The 19,293-nt window shown below is 31.1% G+C and overlaps 5 protein-coding genes across 5 annotated transcripts; 4 read left to right on the top strand and 1 right to left on the bottom strand.

The window, feature by feature from the left end:
- Positions 1 to 626: 626 nt before the first annotated feature.
- On the bottom strand, positions 627 to 3,881 carry LOC106764253 (CASP-like protein 2A1). Its single transcript, XM_014648515.2, has 3 exons — positions 3,498 to 3,881; positions 2,293 to 2,413; positions 627 to 1,053 (listed from the first exon to the last, which is right to left on the bottom strand). The coding sequence occupies exons 1-3, from the start codon at positions 3,725 to 3,727 to the stop codon at positions 778 to 780; spliced, it is 627 nt and encodes a 208-aa protein (XP_014504001.1). The 5' UTR covers positions 3,728 to 3,881; the 3' UTR covers positions 627 to 777.
- A 2,513-nt stretch (positions 3,882 to 6,394) lies between these two features.
- On the top strand, positions 6,395 to 7,510 carry LOC106764278. The gene is made up of 2 exons (XM_014648543.2): positions 6,395 to 6,823; positions 7,054 to 7,510. The coding sequence occupies exons 1-2, from the start codon at positions 6,585 to 6,587 to the stop codon at positions 7,370 to 7,372; spliced, it is 558 nt and encodes a 185-aa protein (XP_014504029.1). The 5' UTR covers positions 6,395 to 6,584; the 3' UTR covers positions 7,373 to 7,510.
- Positions 7,511 to 10,774: 3,264 nt separating this feature from the next.
- On the top strand, positions 10,775 to 12,767 carry LOC106764373 (transcription initiation factor TFIID subunit 8). The gene is made up of 2 exons (XM_014648659.2): positions 10,775 to 10,881; positions 11,539 to 12,767. Exon 2 carries the CDS (start codon positions 11,644 to 11,646, stop codon positions 12,514 to 12,516), a length of 873 nt encoding a protein of 290 aa, XP_014504145.1. The 5' UTR covers positions 10,775 to 10,881; positions 11,539 to 11,643; the 3' UTR covers positions 12,517 to 12,767.
- Positions 12,768 to 14,412: 1,645 nt separating this feature from the next.
- LOC106765270 (deoxyuridine 5'-triphosphate nucleotidohydrolase-like) lies at positions 14,413 to 15,401 on the top strand. The gene is made up of 3 exons (XM_014649836.2): positions 14,413 to 14,713; positions 14,796 to 14,887; positions 14,974 to 15,401. Exons 1-3 carry the CDS (start codon positions 14,475 to 14,477, stop codon positions 15,216 to 15,218), a joined length of 576 nt encoding a protein of 191 aa, XP_014505322.1. The 5' UTR covers positions 14,413 to 14,474; the 3' UTR covers positions 15,219 to 15,401.
- A 156-nt stretch (positions 15,402 to 15,557) lies between these two features.
- On the top strand, positions 15,558 to 18,299 carry LOC106765271 (probable polyamine oxidase 4). Its single transcript, XM_014649837.2, has 6 exons — positions 15,558 to 15,880; positions 15,983 to 16,068; positions 16,180 to 16,282; positions 16,985 to 17,082; positions 17,317 to 17,746; positions 17,840 to 18,299. The coding sequence occupies exons 1-6, from the start codon at positions 15,773 to 15,775 to the stop codon at positions 18,158 to 18,160; spliced, it is 1,146 nt and encodes a 381-aa protein (XP_014505323.1). The 5' UTR covers positions 15,558 to 15,772; the 3' UTR covers positions 18,161 to 18,299.
- The last annotated feature ends 994 nt before the right edge of the window (positions 18,300 to 19,293 follow it).

The following is a 19,293-nucleotide window of genomic DNA, read 5'->3' as shown; positions in this document are numbered from 1 at the left end:
GGAAGCCTTCCCCTTTACATTCAGAAACCCTAATTTTTTGGGTGGGGAAGGGATTGCCACGTGGCAGTCTTTCATTGGTTGCGTCATGTTTCAGTCAAGGCAGGTCAATACTGATATACACAGCTGGACTGTCTGCCGTTAACGATTTAAACATCGTTTTCAAAAAGAGCCTAATTGAACAAAAATTACATTCTTTAACACAACAATTGAACAGAAAAAAAAAAAACTGAAAACAAATCGAACGCACTTAACAAAAATAGGAATAATAAGGGATATCAAGTCTACTTTTTATTATCATTATTTGTGATATTATGAGATCATAAAACCTAGATAACTATTGTTATATCTATTTTGTAACTATGAGTTTGGGTAATCTCATGTTGCTCCTTTCCTATACTATACATTTTAGTTACCTTCAATTAGTTTAGTACAATTCTCTACTTTAGTTACTTTTAGTAAAAACTTTATAACGAGAATGTTTGAATATTTAGATACCTTCAGTTAGTTACTTTTAGTACAATCCTCTAAATAAAATTATTCCATATATCAACAATAAAATTGTTTTATATATTAAATGTGAACATAAAGTTATTTTATATTAGATAATAACATTATGTCTTTATATATAATCAATAATAGACTTTATGGTTAATTTTATTGCGTGAGAATCAAGCACTAGTATTACATATCATTAGTTTTGGATGATGACGGAAAGAAAATTACAGTTATAAGCATATGTCTTAATGAGTCCACACTAACACATATCAGAAGCACACATTAGCCATGAAAAGCAGAAATGTGAACACCCTTTGAAATGTTGCTGGTATCTGGTGCATCATACTTGCTGAATAACTTGTAGGAAGAAATGAGAGAAAGGAAGACATAGCAAATAACAGCAACAAATGTTATAGCTATTGATGCAGTAAGCTTGTGGCAAAAGAGACCAAAGGCACTACAAGCTGAGCTCCATCCTGTTGTAGCGTTTCCCTTCTCAGCCAAGTACAGTACCTCCATTGATGCAGCTCCAGCACCAAGGATTAGGTATGTTAAAACCTACAAACCAAATGGAAACCTATTTATTCTCTTAAGTTCTTTCATGCTATATATTCATATTTTATAGTTATAGAAGGTCTTGATTATTATCTTGATTATCGTTGAATATCTTCGGTTTTAATTAATTAATGTGTTGTTTGTTTTAAGTTTATATATTCAGTTTTCATATTTTTCAAAAGAGCACATACAACTTAAAGTTAAGATATATGACTTAAATTAATTGATTTGTTAGATGCCTGAATAAATTGTTTTCAATAAAACAATTCATCCTCTCATTTGATAAACATTAATTTGACTGTTTCTTTTCTTAAGATTTAAATTATGCATTACATTAATTATTTTTATCGTATAATAAATTATTTTGATTCATTAATGATAAAATATTATGAATTGTTATGTGTTTAATTTAAAATATTAAAATTTAATTATTGTAATTCTTCCTCCATGCATTACCAATTTTAAAAATATTATTATAGTAATTGACAATTATATTATTATTAATTAAATTGATTTACTTTTAAAAAAGTGTGAATTAGTTATGAATGATTTAAAAAAACTAAAATAATTTTTTTTTTAAAAAGTATAACATGTATTATTAAAGACAAGACTATACTCTCAAATTGAAAAATTATTTCATATTACGATCATCTAAATATCATAATAAAAATTTCCCTGTTTATATGACAATCATTTAACATTTACGATCTAGATTATTACAAATACATTCTCGGTATTTTTTAAATAATTTAAAAAAACATAAGATTATATTTTAATTTTGAATGCGTAAATAGTTTAAAGAGGTATAGAGCCCACCTAATATTGACACTGTTGGAGTGCTTATCTTTTGGCAATGAATAATCGTAAATCCTTTTATGCAAAAAGTCATTTAATATTTCACATTAATCAAAATATTATATTTATATCAATTATATTTTTTCATATATTTTTAATATGTAAAAACAAGTAATTATAATGACAAATCAATGAAACAGTCGTATCATTCCAGGTATATAAAACTTAAATAATTACTTTAATAAAAAATCAATTAAAAATAATTAAATTTGTTGAAGATTTTAAACTTAATCAAAACTTTGAAAGAACAATAGTAATTAAAAGTGTTTTATAAAGATAATAATTATTTATTTTATTAAATATAAAGAGTGGTTTAACAATATATCAAAATAACTTTTTTTGGTTCATTCACAAACAAATAACACTAAGAGATTAAAGTGAGTTGACCTGGTCAAGCAAAAAGAAAGTCCAATTTATGGGCATGCTGCTGGAAAGACGAGGCAAAGCAATAAAAACCACTGATAATAATGAATATCCTGCACAGATGCCATTGGCATGCACCAGATATCTGCAACATACGAAATTCAGATCTCATTTAGTTCGTTAGAAAAACAATAACAATTTAATTTCTATCTTGCTAAATATAAATCAATTGAAAATTATTATAACTTTAAATTTTAAAATGAAATTGTATTAATCTTCCTTGAGATGTACTCATTTAGATAAAATTATCCTTGTTTTTCTTGAAGGGTTAGAAAGATTGCATTCATATTCAGTAAAGTTATCCTAAATAGCATGTTAATCACAAAATGTATTCATATTTTTTTTTATAATTTTTAGTAGTGTAAAATTTGATTTTTATTTTATTTATTGAAAAATAATATATCAGACACTGAAAGTTAAATGAATATAATTATGTAAAATAGTATTAAGGAATTATTATTTATAATTAAATAATTTAATTATTATATATTTAAAAATTATATTGTCATTCAATTCTTAAATATATACACAGGTTACACTTTTAGTCAAAATAATATGTTATAAACAATTTTATTAGTAATGGTAAAATATACAGTTAAAATTATTAATTTGTGATATACCTATGTGTGACTTAATGCAAGCATAAAGGATTAGTAAAAAAAAAATATATTATTTGAATTAATTATGAAATTGTATTTCATTCTTATCATGAATACTCATATTTTATAAATGAATATATGACATTAGTTCTCAAAGACATATTATATGTATAAATGTGAAGATAACATTAGTACAAAATTTATGAAAAATACTAAATGTAATTTTATTTAAAAGTTTAATTATTTTCTTATAAGGAACATAAGTTAATAATCCTACAAATTAATCCAATAGAATGCTAACGATTTTCTATAATTAATTTAAATTCATAAAAATAATGATTATTAGATGTAAAATAATAATTGATCTAGGAATAGAAACAGTTTAAAGAAAAGAAAACGTGCAAGTATTGCTCTTGATCCAACGTTCCTAAACTTTCAATTTGACTCTGTTCGTTCCCAAATCAGAAGAACCTCAGCACAAACCAGTGACTGCTATTTTCAAATCTACTCCGAATGAATTTCTGTAAAAGCGAAAGGAGCGAATGCATGTCTGAGTTGATTGAGAGATACCTGAAGGCGCTAAGGTCGGTGTAGCTAACAGAGCCGTATTCATTCTCCTCGGAGTTCTTAAGCATGATGATAAGAGCCGTCACAGAGAGAGCAATGGGGAACAGACGCAGCAACGTCTCCACCACGCGTATGAAGCTGCTGTTGCCTTCAAATTCGTCATGTGTTCCTTCACCTCCGATCAGTCGTTTGTCAGATCTCGAATTTTGAAGAACTCCACTTCCCTCTTCCATGGCTATTCTGTTATTTTGAAATGTGCATGAATTAGGTTATGATATAGCCCATCTATCCGCTCAAGGCTAAGGCCAATTCAATGTGCATCATGTCATTAAAATATGACTACCACCCAAAATGCTATATAAAAGGTCATTTTCTCTCTAGAGTCTTGTCTTATGCTTTTATAATCAAGATACCTCTCAAACTAGACCATAATTGATTGTTAGAGTCTGTTTTTCCTTTGATTTGAAGTCTTCATTTATAGCAATTTTCATTTAGACCTTAAGAAACACAGTATTTTCAATTACCCTACATGCTGGCTGAATGGTACGTGATATGATGATGGTTGAGAGTAATAAATTTTGGAAGGGGACATCTCATCGAATTTATGATCAGACTCTAGGAAGGTGAGACACCGCTACTTGTTCACTTGTTGGCTTAAATTTACATTCATACACGGTGAAATTGATGCAATTATAAGCCATAAATTTCCACTTAAATTGGGTTCTGCTTCTTAATTTTCTCACCCACCTTAACAACATCTATTCAGAATTATATATATATATATATATATATATATATATATATATATATACACACATCATGCACCATAAGATTTTTCATCAATCATATAATCATATATATACTGTAAAAACTAGTTTTATCTTTAACCCAAGAACTTGATGTAGGAATGGTGCTAGATGCAGTCAAACAGATCCTGCTCCAGATAGTGAAGATTGGGGATTTGATAACTGAAGAGTCTGAAAAAAAAAAAAAAAGGAAAATGATATTTTCACACAAATTTTTTGACACTGTGTGGTTAGACGATTTCAAATAAAAAAAAAAACTTTGGTTTTTTTCTTTTAAATATGTCCTTGTTTCAGTTTTTTAATTTAAAATTATCCAATCATGTTTTGACATGTGTGCAGTGTCAAATTAGTATCAAAAATTGATATTAGAATATCATTTTCCAAAAAAATAAATCAAAATGATCGAATTTCATTTCATTATTGAAGGAAGAGGATTGACTCTTTATGAAAACCAAATAAAATTAAGAAAAAAGTCATTTTAACAATATTTTTTTAATAATTTTTTAATAATATGACAGTTTGTAATTGGTTTATTTTAAATATTTTTTAAATATAAATTTAAATATTTAAAAAATTATCTAAAATTGTTGTCAAATCATCTTCCGAATTCAATCAATAATACGACAAATAGTTTCAATTTCGCTACAATACAAATGAATGCAAGCAGACCGACCACGTGTAGAATTTTCAGTGGAATATAGTCCTAACCTAAGACTAAGCCAAGCCACATCTATTGATTTATAATAAAGGCGAAGTTTTCGTTAATACAGTTTTTAAATAATCTTATTCCTGAAAAAAAAAATCTTTTATATACAAACTTTGATGTAATTTATATGGGAAAAACTAAAATAAAATAGCTAATAAGTTTAATATCAATGCATAACAAAATTTATTAGTAATAAGACGAACAAATGCCTTAAACGTTCGACCCAAAACAATCAAAACACTAGAATGTGTTCGTTGAGGAACTATGAGAAGAGCATCTTGTTACAAAATTAAGTAATTAAATAAATATCCTTATAAGAATTGATAATAGTAACAATAAAGATTAAATATGTTTTATTTACTAAATTTTTAAGGTGAAATTAAAATTTATTTTTGTCGAAATTTTGATATAGTTTGATTTCTAAATTTTAAAAACAAATAGATATGATTCTTTTAGTATAATTAGATTAAACAAATATATATATATATATATATATATATATTTTAAATTTAAATATTAAAATGTATTAAAATTACTTTTTAATATAAAAATTTTCAATTTTGTATTAAAATTGAGAAACTGAATACATATATAATCTTCATAATAATAAAAGAAAGTGAAAATGTAATTATAATTTATTATAGAGATAAGTAATTATTAAAAAGCTTAGAATTAAAAATGTGTGCATTTTTACAAAAATTATGACCCAATTGAGACAGTTCAAAACTTGAAGACCGAACTGAGATTTTCACACAAATACGAGGATTAAAGAAGATAATAAACCAATTAAATAATAAAATAGGTGGTTGTATGAGCACAACATCATACAGCTGAATCCCATTGGGCTTAACAAACAGAGACATCTTCCAGCTTCGGAGATATCCACTTTCCATCAACACGGGATGGAATGAGACACGATGCAACTTACAAGGACTTCACCCTTATCCAAATTTCTTCTCAATTTCACAATCCTTAACTTTCATCTTCAAACCCTTTTTAATATTCAATCATTTCTTTTATTCCTTATTCTCATTTTCTTTTATAATGTCTATCTTATAGGAATTCATGTTTTGGGTTTTGAATCCATCCAACAAGCATCAACAATTTACAAATTTTTATGCTCTTATTTTCTTAAACCTAAAACTAGAAATATATTTTTAGTCTCAAATGTAACATTACACTTTAACGTTAAAAATATGTTTTGACAGTGGTGGGAGTTGCAGTTGGGGGAACAACAAATATCCAGATTCGGATAAAGCCGAATCTTACTCTGTCTGTGAAAAAAGATTATGATAAAATTGATAATGCGAATAGAAAAATAGCACGTACTGATCTTATCCAACGCATCTCAAAGCCTTGCTTATAAACCGTCCAAGTCTTCTCTTCACATACACAAAAAGTTACTCGTGATTCTATTTAAAGCGAACCTTTAGAACAGAGAAAAGTGTGTTTTCACGCATTCAGTGCCAGCCACAGATACAAATCGTTGCGTGTGGTTTATTGCTGGGAAAGAAGAACAATAAAGTGGAGACATTAAAACCCTCAAAGGGGTATTTCAGAAACAAGATTTGATAGCAGATGGAACAGCCAAAGTATAAGGTTGTCGAAGGTGATCAGTGTGCCCTTGCTCGTTCTTTTTCTTTTTCTGAGTCTGAGTCTGAGCCTGGAATTTCAACTGCTTCATCGTCGGATTCTGATTCCTTTGAAGAAGTTACATCCTTTGTTTCTTCTTCTACTTCTTCTTCTTCTTCAGCTGATCAATTTGCAACTGAACCGTTGAATGATATGTCTTCTTTGTTTCAACAACTTCCTCTCAAGTAAGCTTCTTTTTCCACCCCTTTTGTTCTCCCTACGAGATTGTAAAAGTTCCAAACACCTTTTTTTCACAGTTCAAAAAGAGTTACTTTCTAGAGTATATATACTGTTTACTCGATCAGTAATCTTATTATCATGCATGGCAACCGTGAAAGAAAAGTTTGCAATACGACTATTGTGTTTGATCTGGCTTATAAAATTTTCTGAAGGCTGTGTGTTTGATAATGTATAGGAGGGGGCTTTCCAAGTATTACCAGGGAAAGGCAGAATCTTTCACTTCATTGGAAAAAGTGAGGAGCTTGGAGGATCTTGTGAAGCCAGAGAATCGATACAATAAGAAGTTAAAGTGTTGCAGAAGCAATGGAGTGGTAATGGGTGAGTGTGAGGAAGCGAAGTGCACTGCTTCTTCTTCTTCTTGTAGTGCTGTTATCTCTAAGCAGGTTTCTCAAAGGGGAAGTGAGAACTTCATGGTTAGAATAGCTCCGATCCTACCTCACAGATCTTCTTCCACAGCCACCACCATTCCTAATCAAACTGCTTTGCTTGTTTGAATGGGGTTGAAGAAACAATTTGTCATCTAATAGTTTTTTAGTTCTTTTGGTAAATTAATTACTAGTTTGAGAGTAATTTGGTGTTAGAAATTTTCAGTCATAATCTTTAAAAATGTAATTAGTGGCTTCTTGATTTAATTAGTTTTTTTTCCTCAAACAAAATGGATAAGAAGCTTAAGTTTAGAACATCCACTGGGAATAAAATGGTTATTCTAAAAAAGATTAGTGATTTATAATTGCCTGATGATGCCAAAATTATTTAAGCTGTTTTAGCAGCACTTTCCAAACTAAATTAAGGACTATATCTATCTATATACATATACACACACACATATATATATATATATATATATATATATATATATATATATATATATATTATAATTTATAAGGGAATCAACAGTTGTTTGATCAATAAATTGAACTGATGACAAGTTTTATTATTATAAGCTCTAACTAATACAATACATCAGATATTAAGAAGAACTTTAAGTAAAATTTTCAATAAATATTATAGTATTTAATTCACCACTTTATTATTTATTATTAGGAATTTGATTTAAATATTGTTTAGAATCAATCAAGGGAGTGAAAGTAGAGTTGTTTATAAGAAAGATATTAATTATTTGTACAATTCAATTTTACAGATTTATATTTTTTATTTAGATGTATAAAATTATATTTTTAGTATGATTCATTTGAATTTATTTTCTTAGCATTAATTCTATTTACATTACTAGTTATAGTATCTATTATTTTAAGTATATTTCGCCATCATTAATTTTAAAAAAAATATATTGAAAATTAAAGAAAATAATAGTACAAGTATTAACGTATTTGTAAATATTTATGAATATAAAATAATCCGTAAAACAGATAACAATTTATATAATATGACGGATATTTTTTTACGGAATAATCTAGTTCACTCCATTTACCAACATAATATATTAAAATTAACATGTATTATGTAGTAAAATGAAAAAAAAAGTATATACAAAATGTATCTTACAATATAATAATAAAAATAATATTATATAATAAAATGTAATACTATGTTATACGAAATAATGATTAAATATGTTTTTAGTCTCTAAACTATTGCGTCAATTTATTTTTAGTCCCTCTTTTAAAATAAGGTACATTTTAGTTTTCCTCCTTCAAGAAACTTTAATTTTTTGTCCTCCAAATTAACGTCGTTAAAAAGAAGTCGAGCTAGCTAATGGTGGAGTATCACGTTATTTTTTTCCTACATTGAGTCAATCTCCCTCTTTACAGCGTCATCTCAACTCCTTCACAGTCTCCGAGCAGTTCCTCATCACCAACCTGGCCCTCCATGGCGAGACTCGCCTCGACTCCTTCACGGTCAGTTCTTCCAGGAACTCCATGATGCCTCCGATATCTAAATCCTGATCACCCTCACTTCACCCCTCTCTCCTACTTCTTCCACGCTTCGGCCCCCACGATCTTCTTCCCAAAATTGCCTTTCTCCTCTTGGAGCCTCGCCACAATGCCCTCTCTCTCTTCCCACTCCCATTCCCTAAAACAGTAACCCTAATCTAACGCTTGTAGTATTGCGTTCCACGAAATCGAGGAGGAGAGTGAAGAGCACGACCATCATGAAGAAGAAGCCAGTGAAAGGGAACTTGGACCACAGGAACGAAGGTAGGCGTCAGTAAGGGAAGGACGAGGGTTGTTGTCGTGAAGGAGAAGCATGATGGAATTTCTTCCCTATAGTAGCACGTTGGAGGTTTTGATTTTGGGTCTTGTTGCAGGTTTGATGACGTCACGAATGGAGGTGGTGAGGCGTTGTGGGGGTTACGTGAACTCAAGGCATGTGTTAGGGTTTCTATTATGGGTTTGATTCGGGGTTTTTTGGGCTGCTATGTTTTCTAGGTTTTGTCTTGCAGGTTAGGAGGAGAAAGTCGTGAGGAGCTTCGTCGTTTGGATGTTCGTCGACATTGCTTGCGGCATAGAGAAAAGTCTAATGATGCAAGTTTCCTAGAGGATTAGGGGTTTTGCGGTTCTGATGGTTATGGTTATGGAGGCTCGCAACAGCAGTAAATGATTGCTCATGCTGGTGGACCGATGCGAGCTTGGAGGATGATGAGGTTTTGATGTTGGCCTGCGATGATGAAGGGAGAGTGGTGGCGGAGAGATTAAACTTTGCACGCGTTGGGTGGTGGCGTGATGAGGTTGCTTGTGTCTGGGTGTTGATGGTGGAGGTGCATGATGGAGGATGGCGACGGCTAGGGTTTCTGCAGCAGTGGCTCCACGACGGCATGGTAGCTGGTAGACACGACGTTATGTTGGCAGTGCGGCATTGACAGCGGGAAAGATTGACGTGGCAGAAAAGCTGGGAAGATTGATTTAGTGTCAGAAAAAAAATGGCGTAGCTAACTCAACTTGTTTTTAATGCTCTTTATCTAGAGAACTAAAAATTAAGATTTTCTAAAGAAAGAAGACTAAAATGTATCTTACTTTAAAAGAAAGACTAAAAACAAATTCTTTTAATAGTTTAATGACTAAAAACATATTTAACTTTATAAAGAATTATATTATTTATACATAATTATTAAAAAAGTACGATTAGATTGGGATAACTCAAAGTATAATATACTTCAGCCTTAAAATATATTACAATATTGTTTTTATTAAATTTAAACCCATCCAAAGTTGTTTTTAACTCAGACCCAGCTACAGTAAGAGAAATAATCGAATCATAACAAACCCATAGAATACTTAATACAAAGTATTTATCACCAACACTATTTTGTCCAGCTCGAATAGATGTACCTATAATTTTTACTAAAAATCTCTCCATCTTCAATATTTAAAGAATATTTATAAAAAAGAATCCTTTATAAAATCACATTTAAAATTGTGAGATATCAACTCTGAAATTACAAGATCTCAAGAAATTAATCCTTATTTTTTGGTCGAGGATGAAAAAAATATCATAAAAAAGAATTATATACAAGCATAGTTTGTAAAAAAAATTCATAAAAATATAAAATAAAAACTTGGTATTTTTTGAATGACAAAAAAATATCAAATTGTTAATCTAATTGATTAAGATGTTAATCCTTTATAAAAAAAGAATATCAAATTAGTATACATACCACACTCAGTGATCGTGTTGATGTTGATAATATCAAAATATTCTAGTATGAAATTGAAATTAATACTATTTAATGCGTATCAAAGAATTATTAAATGTAGTAAGTTACTTCATCTTACTTATTCATTATATTTTGTGAATAAAAATAGTTTTTTTTTTCAATTATCAATAATTCGATTATGAAATTCCGAAAAAAAAAATTACAATCCTTAGGAGAAGAAGCCCAAATAGCCCATAAAGTCCACATATGACCCAATTAATAGCGATGTGAGTTTTCCTCGCATAAACAAATACTTGTTTTTGCGTTTAACCTTCTCAGTTGCCGCGGAGGAGTATGGCGAACGCCAAAGGAGGGCACCGAACTGTTTCTACTTCGTTTGAATCCACGGTTTGTTTTTCTTTTCTTTTTGCTAATTTGTTTTTCTATTATATTTTCATCTCTTCCCCCATTCATGCACATAGATTGGGTGTTTCTTGCAGTATTACCGCATATACTGAATACCATGATCTTCACAATTTCAAATTAATTTTCGATGTTACATTGTTGTCATATCTATCTCTTGCTAATTGATATTTGCTTCTTACAGCGTTTCCTCGTGTTTTGTTGAACTCTGTGTTTTGTTGGGTTAATTGTTATTTTTCTTTTTTGGTTTATGAATTATCCTAATTGATTGATGGCTGCTGAGTGATAAAAGGGAATGATGGGGGCAGTGTGAAGGAGAATAGAAAAATTTGTGTTTTTGGTGGGGTTGTCTGTTAATGAACTGGAATGCCCTTTTTGTTAGCGTTTATTGATCACTGAAAAAAATTCTAGCTTTGATTTCGTTGTTCTCTTTGATCAATGTAGTTTCTATCAGTTCCCAGAACCATGGGGGTTATTCCATGGCTGGTCAAGTAACCATTGAAGTGCCAATCATTTTTGGAATGAACAAATTACGATTAACGAGCGCACATGGATACTGTTGTGTGAAAAAAAGCTGAATGGCTCTCTCTTTTGTATTATCGATTCAATTTTGCTTATTATATTTTTTTCGTCTGATTGCAGGAAAGGAGCTAGTGTGCTTGTCTTTGATATTAGGGACAAATTGTAGCTGTTTTTCAAAGGGTTCTTCTGAGTTCTATATACCCTCTTATAGTTAACTCCTTTTCCATGAACCCTATGCTAAAGGACAGCAACACAAAAGCCACATCAAAACTACCCCGAAGGGGAAAAAGAAAAAAGAAGGGTCTGGGAGTAACGGATCCTCAAGTAGCAGAAAACCCATCAAAATTCTCGTTTGCTATAGCCAAAATTGCAGTTGCCCAAATCTGTCAATCAGCTGGATTCAAAAAGTCCGAAAACAATGCTCTTGAAACCCTAACTGCTGTTTCCACTAGATATCTGGAAGCAATTGTGAGATCAGCTGCCTCATTTGCTAATGCCTCCAATCGTACTGACTGCAATCTCTTTGACCTCGTCAATGGCATTCATGATCTTTGTTCTGTTCAAGGATTTCCGGGTGGTTCAGCATTGCACAAAGATGATCTGCTGAGGTCTTCAGCTCTAAGAGAGATTATGAATTTTGTCAACCTCTCTGATAAAGTTCCTTTTGCTAAACCAATTCAATGTAGAAATGATTCCGATGTAACCATTGATTCTGGGACATTAATGTGCTTCTCTAACCAAACCAAAACTCACATACCAGGATGGCTCCCACATTTTCCTGAGCAAAACTGTGATCAGGTTTTAGTTAAGGAAAGGAAATGCGGCGAGAAATATTGGGAGGATTCATTTACTGTGGACGAAAACAGTGTCATATCACAGAGCAATCACATGAATGGAAAAGAAGGGAAAGACACAAGGAGGGAATTGCCAGAGCGAAGAGAAAGAATGAAGTTTAAAATTAGAGGGGAGGAGGAGAAGCAAGATGGATTGGGTGTGAATATGATGAGTGGGGTTTGTAAAGGAAGGAAACGAGTGTCTTGGAATCATTACAAAATGAATGGTTGTATTATTGAGAACAACAAAGATGAGAAAAGATAGCATGATTGTTATGGAAATGAAATGATGTTTGTAACTCTTGTGTAAGCTCAGGATATGAAAAAAAGAGTGATATGAAAACAAATGAAAATTTCGTGCAGCCTAGTTTTAAAGAAAGTGCTCTGTTCGGAAATTCTTTTTGAATGTATGGTAACTATGCCTGGCCAATTACTGCATACTAGATTTTTTTTTTCAACCCTTTTGGACAATATATTTTGAAGCTATGAAATTATGATCTGTTAACTGTTAGAGTGTTTTTCTTTCTGACTTTCTATTTGTAGCAGTTATACATGATAGTTAATTTATAGTCAATTATGGTGTTTTATTATCTTAAAAGTTGGTTTTCATGAAATATGTTAATTTTTTAAGACTAGTTGAATTAAAATTTTAATTCATTTGGAAAGTCATTTCTAGACAAAAAAAAATGTTTTTCATTACAAAATCAAAGAAATTTTATTTAAACTATTGTCATGCATTATACATCAATCTATTATAATATACACAGATTAGAGATAACAAGTAAATATTTTTTGAAAACATTTATATTAAACGTGTTAACATTTGACTACTCATTTTAAGTATTTAAGGTTTATAAACCTTCATAGATTTTTTATTTATAAACCTTCAAACAAAATTGTATATTAATGTATGAACTTTTCTTCAACTTCTCACTATGATATTTTAATTTATATGATTTACATTATCATTAAATTATATATATCTCTCTCGAATGATAACTTCTTGTACTTAACATTTTAAAGAGTTAATTATATTTTTTATTTATAAAACTTTCAAGCAAAATTACATTTCTCATAAATTTTATATTAATTTCATTCCTACATTTTATAAATAAATGTATGACATCTTGACAGCTAACGATATTAAACAATTTATCATTAATAGAATAACATTTCATCCAAATCAACAATAATATCAAATCCTATATAAACTATTTAATATAGTTGTTTGTCAAAAATATCATACATTCATCCATTATATATCATTTCAAATATATAACCATTTGAATAATATTACTATGAAGTACATATTCATAATTCATAATTTCTAACCATTTAGAACCAAACAAATTAACTTAATGAGAAAAACCATCTTAATTGCTCTGAAATCTAATGCACGCAAAAACATGAAAGAAAGGAAAATAAGAAAAGAAAAGAAGAAAGAAAAAATAAAAAATAAAAAGAGTTTAGACCATGTTCTCACATATTGATTGTGATTGACATTTAAATAGAATAAAGTAATGTTAGGTATTAAGAATTCAGTACTCAACGAAATAAAATAAAATAAAAATATCGTTTATGGATTTTCATTTATCTGTTTTCTTAATCAATTTTTAGATTGTTTTAACAATTTAAAATAGTTTGGCTGGTTGTATGATTATCATGCAATTATATTCTTTTAATATGTTGATAAGAGGATAATGTTAAGTATGTACTTACGGAAAAAGTTATATTAAAAAAATTCCATTTTAATATACTACATAAGAGTAAATGGTTAACTTTATCCTTAAATACATGAGAAATTGTTAATTTAGTATTTTGAAAAGATAAAGTATTTATTTTAATCCTTAAATATATGAAAAAAAATCCTACCATTTTAATCTATTGCGACTCTGTTTTACTATTATAATATAATGTTAAGAATCAATCTGAAAATAAACCGATAACTATATATTGTCATTGTCATTAGATTAATTAGAAACCAATCTGAGTTTTTTTTTTTTTTTTTTTTTGCAAATTTATAAACTAAGTTGAGTTTTTCTTTCTTCAAGAACAAGTTTGAGAGCACCTAACACAAAGATCAAATCTAGTTATCAACCCTTTAAATAGCAAGTTTTAACCGATACTTCACCAGAAACATAATATAATTTGGTGACAAAATATATCTGAAAAATAAAATGGCGGGATAATTTGGTGAGAAAAGAGCATTGGGCGCCTTTTCTTATGATCTTCCTCCTCCTCTGTATAAAGCCTACCTTCCATCCCTCCTTCCCACTTCAATTCTATCCATTAGCAGTAATGGCTCCATCTCAACCAGAGTCCCACGCCACCAACGGCTCCTGCCAGCCATCGCCCAACGACGTTTCTTCAACCCCTCCCTTTCTACGCGTCAAAAAGCTCTCCGATAAGGCCGTTTTGCCCTCCAGGGCTTCCCCTCTCTCCGCTGGTTACGATCTCTCTAGGTATAACTCCACACTTCGCTCTCTCATCATTCACTGCTTTTAATTAGTAAAATCACTGAAAGATAATGTGACATTTTGATAGTGCGGTCGAGACAAAGGTGCCTGCCAGAGGGAAGGCTCTGGTAGCCACTGACATCAGCATCGCGATTCCAGAAGGGACCTATGCACGCGTTGGTAAGATTCTCTTCGATTAAGGCCATTCACAATTTTTTATGGCTTTTACCTTTATAGTTTAATTTACTTTTTGTATTAAATTGCAGCTCCACGGTCGGGATTGGCGTGGAAGCACTCAATCGACGTGGGTGCCGGAGTGATTGATGCGGACTACAGGGGGCCGGTTGGTGTTATACTGTTCAACCATTCCGATCTGGATTTTGAAGTGAAGGTTGGAGATAGGGTTGCGCAACTTATCATTGAGAAGATTGTCACTCCCAGTGTTACTGAGGTTGATGATTTAGATGAAACTGTGAGGGGTGAAGGTGGGTTTGGATCTACAGGGGTTTGATTTGTTCTGTTGTCTTGGTTATTTTGTAGAGCAGTTGGTGGGGTGTAAAAGAATTAAACCCCTTTTTAGGTATTATCTCTGAAGTTATCAGACATTATATGTGAATGCTTAGTTTAAATTCTGTGCCCAAGATTTGCGAATGAAATTTTACTTTGAATTTTGTGATGAAACAATCATTTTGTACATGGCTTTAGTTGATGGTGTTCTTATTCTTCGTGGGATGTGTTGTGTCTGTGTATGTCCAGTGGCTTTAAATTGTTTTAAAGTTTTTTCTAAAATAATTCGTTTTGAATTTCCTGGCATAGGCCATTTTATTGATCATATAAAATAATTGTAGTAGTTCAACAATAGCAGAACTTCTTCGTTTGATGAATAACAAAAAAATAAAAAATAAAATATAAAGTGTACACATAAGAGAAAAGATCCATTATATCCAGAGTCATAACATGTGCTTTGTGGTTGAGATATTAATTTCCGAATAACCTGAAAGAAACCAAGTAATATTGAGCATACACAACAAAACTAATAATCATGACCTAATTCAGTGCTATGCAATGAACCTAACCTTTGTAGTCTGTATGCTATTTAACATGGATGGTCATCAAGTCTCTCAACAAATGGTAATGGAAGTTGGAGACACTTTCAAGAGAATTCTAGCAGAGGTGAGATCTTTGCTGCATATGGCTTGTGTTTTCTCTTTGATCATGAAGGAAATAATGATTATCTTAAACTTTAATCTATTGGTTTTCTTGTGATATTTCTAGACAGTTAAAGTGAGGGAAGAGCATCCTGATGACATGTCTATTCTCCAAGCAATTTCAATTGTGTTAAATAGACATCCGGAACTAAGGCAAGAGATTGATAAGAGCACATATTGTATATAAGCACTGACTTGAAGTTTCAATCTATCAGTGTGACTTGAAGTTTCAATCTATCAGTGTAACATGGCAGTTTTCTTCAGGCAACAAGGACTAGCTCATGAAGTGCTGCAATGGTATATATGCAGAATGGAAGCTTGGTTTGCTACTGATGCAGATATGATATCACTGAAAACCTGGGATCAGGCAAGTGCCATTATATTAGTCACAAGATCCTCTTTGCCACAAAATTGTCACTCATATTATAGGTCATCTAAGAAACATTAATCCTATATAAATTGAGGGAAACTGAAAATTACCATATGAAGTCAGTTCACTATCTTTCGTGTTTTGAATCTTTCAGACTTTCGGTGTCTTCTATTTTTCAAATGAAAAAGATCACGCTTATGAAAATACAAAGTAGACATATTCTATGAATTTGAGCTTGAGATAGACTTATTCATCAAGTAATCAAGACAATTTTTTTAAAACTCCATGCACTTGTTCAAATCAGTTTGAATTATACTGATGAATTAAATTGACTATTGGATCAAGATTTTCAATGTTCGAACAAGCATTGTGAATTTCACAAGACTGATAAGTTATATGGATTTTCATTATAATATTAAGTATTGCCTCTTTTGGTAACTTTGTACTCATTCGGGTACTAGTATGAAAAATATCTATCTGTTTTTGTATTTTCTTCTATAGAAGTCTTTGCTGAACAAGCTATATTTCCGCATGACACTTATGTGTTACCTTCTTAGGTCCATGATTCATCGCAGTTATTCCGTTGGTTGAAGTGATAAAATTTAAACCAGGGTTCCGTCTGTATGTACAAGATGAACTTGGCGTTGTTTAGTATTCAATTGAATGCTAGTATTGCTCTTGTTCTTGGTTTTCGTACAGGAGCATGTCCTCACTGGTGGCCATGGACTCGTGGTGCAAGGATATGATCCTGTTGTAAAAGCTCTTGCAACTGATCTCGATATACGCTTAAACCACAGGTTTTCTGTATAATTTATTGCACGACCTAGCTATATGATTTGATACATAATCGTTTTCGTGATTTGTGTCACAACATGCAAAAAAGAAAAGAGAAAACTACAATTTATGTGGAATTATTTATTATCGTTTTTGGTAACTTCTATCAATAAGAAACGCATACCAATTTTTTCTGTCCCTCTGGTGGGGTGATTAGGGATGAAGATTTTACCCTTTTTGTGAAACCTCATATGTAGGGTGACCAAAATATCCAATGGTTACAACATGGTGATGGTCACAGTTGAGGGTGGCAGAAACTTTGTTGCTGATGCTGTTATTCTAACTGTTCCTATTGGAATCCTTAAGGCCAATTCAATTGAATTTACACCAAAATTGCCTGAATGGAAGACTGCAGCAATTAAAGATATTGGTGTGGGAAATGAAAACAAAATTGCCCTGAGATTTGATAGAGTATTTTGGCCTAATGTAGAAGTTCTGGGCATGGTGTCACCCACCTCGTATGCCTGTGGTTATTTTCTCAATCTCCACAAAGCAACAGGTCATCCAATTCTTGTGTATATGGCTGCTGGAAGGTTTGCTCATGACCTTGAAAAGCTATCTGATGAATCAGCTGCAAATTTTGTAATGCAAAAGCTCAAGAACATGTTTCCTCATGCATCTAAGCCTGTAAGTTCACCTCTCATGCCATGTGTCTCATTTCAGTATTCTCTATATCCACTTTCATGATCCTGGATTTTGAGTTTTGATGGACTATTGCAGGTTCAATATTTTGTGTCACATTGGGGAACAGATCCAAACTCTCTTGGCTGTTATGCATGTGATTTAGTAGGGAAGCCAGATGATGTGTATGAGAGGCTTCGTGCACCATTGGGTAATCTATTCTTTGGTGGAGAAGCTGTCAGCATGGATGACCACCAGGGATCTGTGCATGGAGCTTACTCTGCTGGGGTCATGGCTGCTGAAAATTGTCAGAGACATCTTCTGCAGAAACAAGGCCATAGAGAAAATCTCCCTCTGGTTTCTGCTGTTAGGCATGAAATGTTTGAAACTACTATACCTCTTCAAATCTCTAGAATGTGATTTCTGTACTTTCCTGTTCTTGAAAATCAGAACAATGTTCAGCAGAATGAGTTCCTGATTAGAGTAATTGCACATTGTACTTAAACTTAAACAATGGCAAAATATTATCAAAGCTAACTTTTATTCATAGAGAAATTCATTTCGTTTTTCTTTTCTCTCAAAAGTAATTCTAAAGAAACTATCCAAACCTGATAATGTTTAGCTCATGTACAATGTATAAAAACCTTTCATCAGTCTTCTTTTATTACATTCCAAAATGAAAGGGAGTGCAAGTTTTTTATACCATGCAAGACAAAATTAACCAAAATTAAATATTCTCTAACCATTAAACAAAATAATTATAAAGTAAAATTAATCATTTCTAAAAATTAATATCCTTTAGTATACAAAAGCAAGAGTTTATCCATGAATGTCCTAAAATAGTTGTTAAGAAGTCACTAAGATTGAGTTTGTAGTGTGAACTTTGAGCAATTTGATTAGGTTATAAATTTATCCCATTATCATTCTTGCCCCCAAAATATTATTCATTAAAAATATTGAATAATTAAAAAATATATAGAGTAGATGTGCCCATAATCCTTATGATATTAAAAATGCAATTTGTTATCTAATATATGTCCTTTAATATTTTTAACGTAGAAATTAAGAAACACACTATTTTTTTATCCTGATAAAGTAGTTATAATTTTCTTCTTCTTTACTCTTTTTAATTTTTGCTTTGCAATAAAATTAAATGAAAATCAAAATGAAGATATGAATGATAAAGGAATACTTAATTTTGCGTTGACTTTTAGAAATGATATATAAATAAAATAAAAGTATTTGAACTATTTCGTGAAAAGAGGTGGCAGGTGAGGTTTGCGGGTGCGTAATAAAACATCCTTAGTTGTATTATGTCAAAGTCCAATATTTAAGGATGTTCGATTTGGGCATTTTCTTTTTGCATCCCATGTTTATTACATTAATTTCCATACTTTTTAAATACCAAAAGTACCCTTCTGGAAATAGTTTTAGGCATCTGATTGTTGGAGGTTTTTATCCAGTATGTTTTGAAGGTTATGGTGCAATTTGTGATGGTTTTTGGCGGTGATTGGTTATGGTTTATGGGTGTTGGTAACGATTCGCGGCTGTTT

This window comes from Vigna radiata, chromosome 6 (assembly GCF_000741045.1).
Source record: "Vigna radiata var. radiata cultivar VC1973A chromosome 6, Vradiata_ver6, whole genome shotgun sequence".
In the NCBI taxonomy this organism is placed as follows: Eukaryota; Viridiplantae; Streptophyta; class Magnoliopsida; order Fabales; family Fabaceae; genus Vigna; species Vigna radiata.
Note: the sequence above shows the minus strand (reverse complement) of the source record. Positions and strands in the feature narration are given on the sequence as shown.

Bases quoted from the DNA above. Each gene is read 5' to 3' on its own strand.
- LOC106764253 (XM_014648515.2), bottom strand. From the start codon at position 3,727: ATGGAAGAGGGAAGTGGAGTTCTTCAAAATTCGAGATCTGACAAACGA. The intron at 2,414-3,497 runs GTATCTCTCAAT...CGTATGTTGCAG, and splicing joins ACCGACCTTAGCGCCTTCAG to ATATCTGGTGCATGCCAATG. The intron at 1,054-2,292 runs GTCAACTCACTT...TTTGGTTTGTAG, and splicing joins CTTTCTTTTTGCTTGACCAG to GTTTTAACATACCTAATCCT.
- LOC106764278 (XM_014648543.2), top strand. From the start codon at position 6,585: ATGGAACAGCCAAAGTATAAGGTTGTCGAAGGTGATCAGTGTGCCCTT. The intron at 6,824-7,053 runs GTAAGCTTCTTT...GATAATGTATAG, and splicing joins TTTCAACAACTTCCTCTCAA to GAGGGGGCTTTCCAAGTATT.
- LOC106764373 (XM_014648659.2), top strand. From the start codon at position 11,644: ATGAACCCTATGCTAAAGGACAGCAACACAAAAGCCACATCAAAACTA.
- LOC106765270 (XM_014649836.2), top strand. From the start codon at position 14,475: ATGATCTTCCTCCTCCTCTGTATAAAGCCTACCTTCCATCCCTCCTTC. The intron at 14,714-14,795 runs GTATAACTCCAC...ACATTTTGATAG, and splicing joins GCTGGTTACGATCTCTCTAG to TGCGGTCGAGACAAAGGTGC. The intron at 14,888-14,973 runs GTAAGATTCTCT...ATTAAATTGCAG, and splicing joins AGGGACCTATGCACGCGTTG to CTCCACGGTCGGGATTGGCG.
- LOC106765271 (XM_014649837.2), top strand. From the start codon at position 15,773: ATGAACCTAACCTTTGTAGTCTGTATGCTATTTAACATGGATGGTCAT. The intron at 16,069-16,179 runs GCAAGAGATTGA...AGTTTTCTTCAG, and splicing joins AATAGACATCCGGAACTAAG to GCAACAAGGACTAGCTCATG. The intron at 17,747-17,839 runs GTAAGTTCACCT...GGACTATTGCAG, and splicing joins TTCCTCATGCATCTAAGCCT to GTTCAATATTTTGTGTCACA.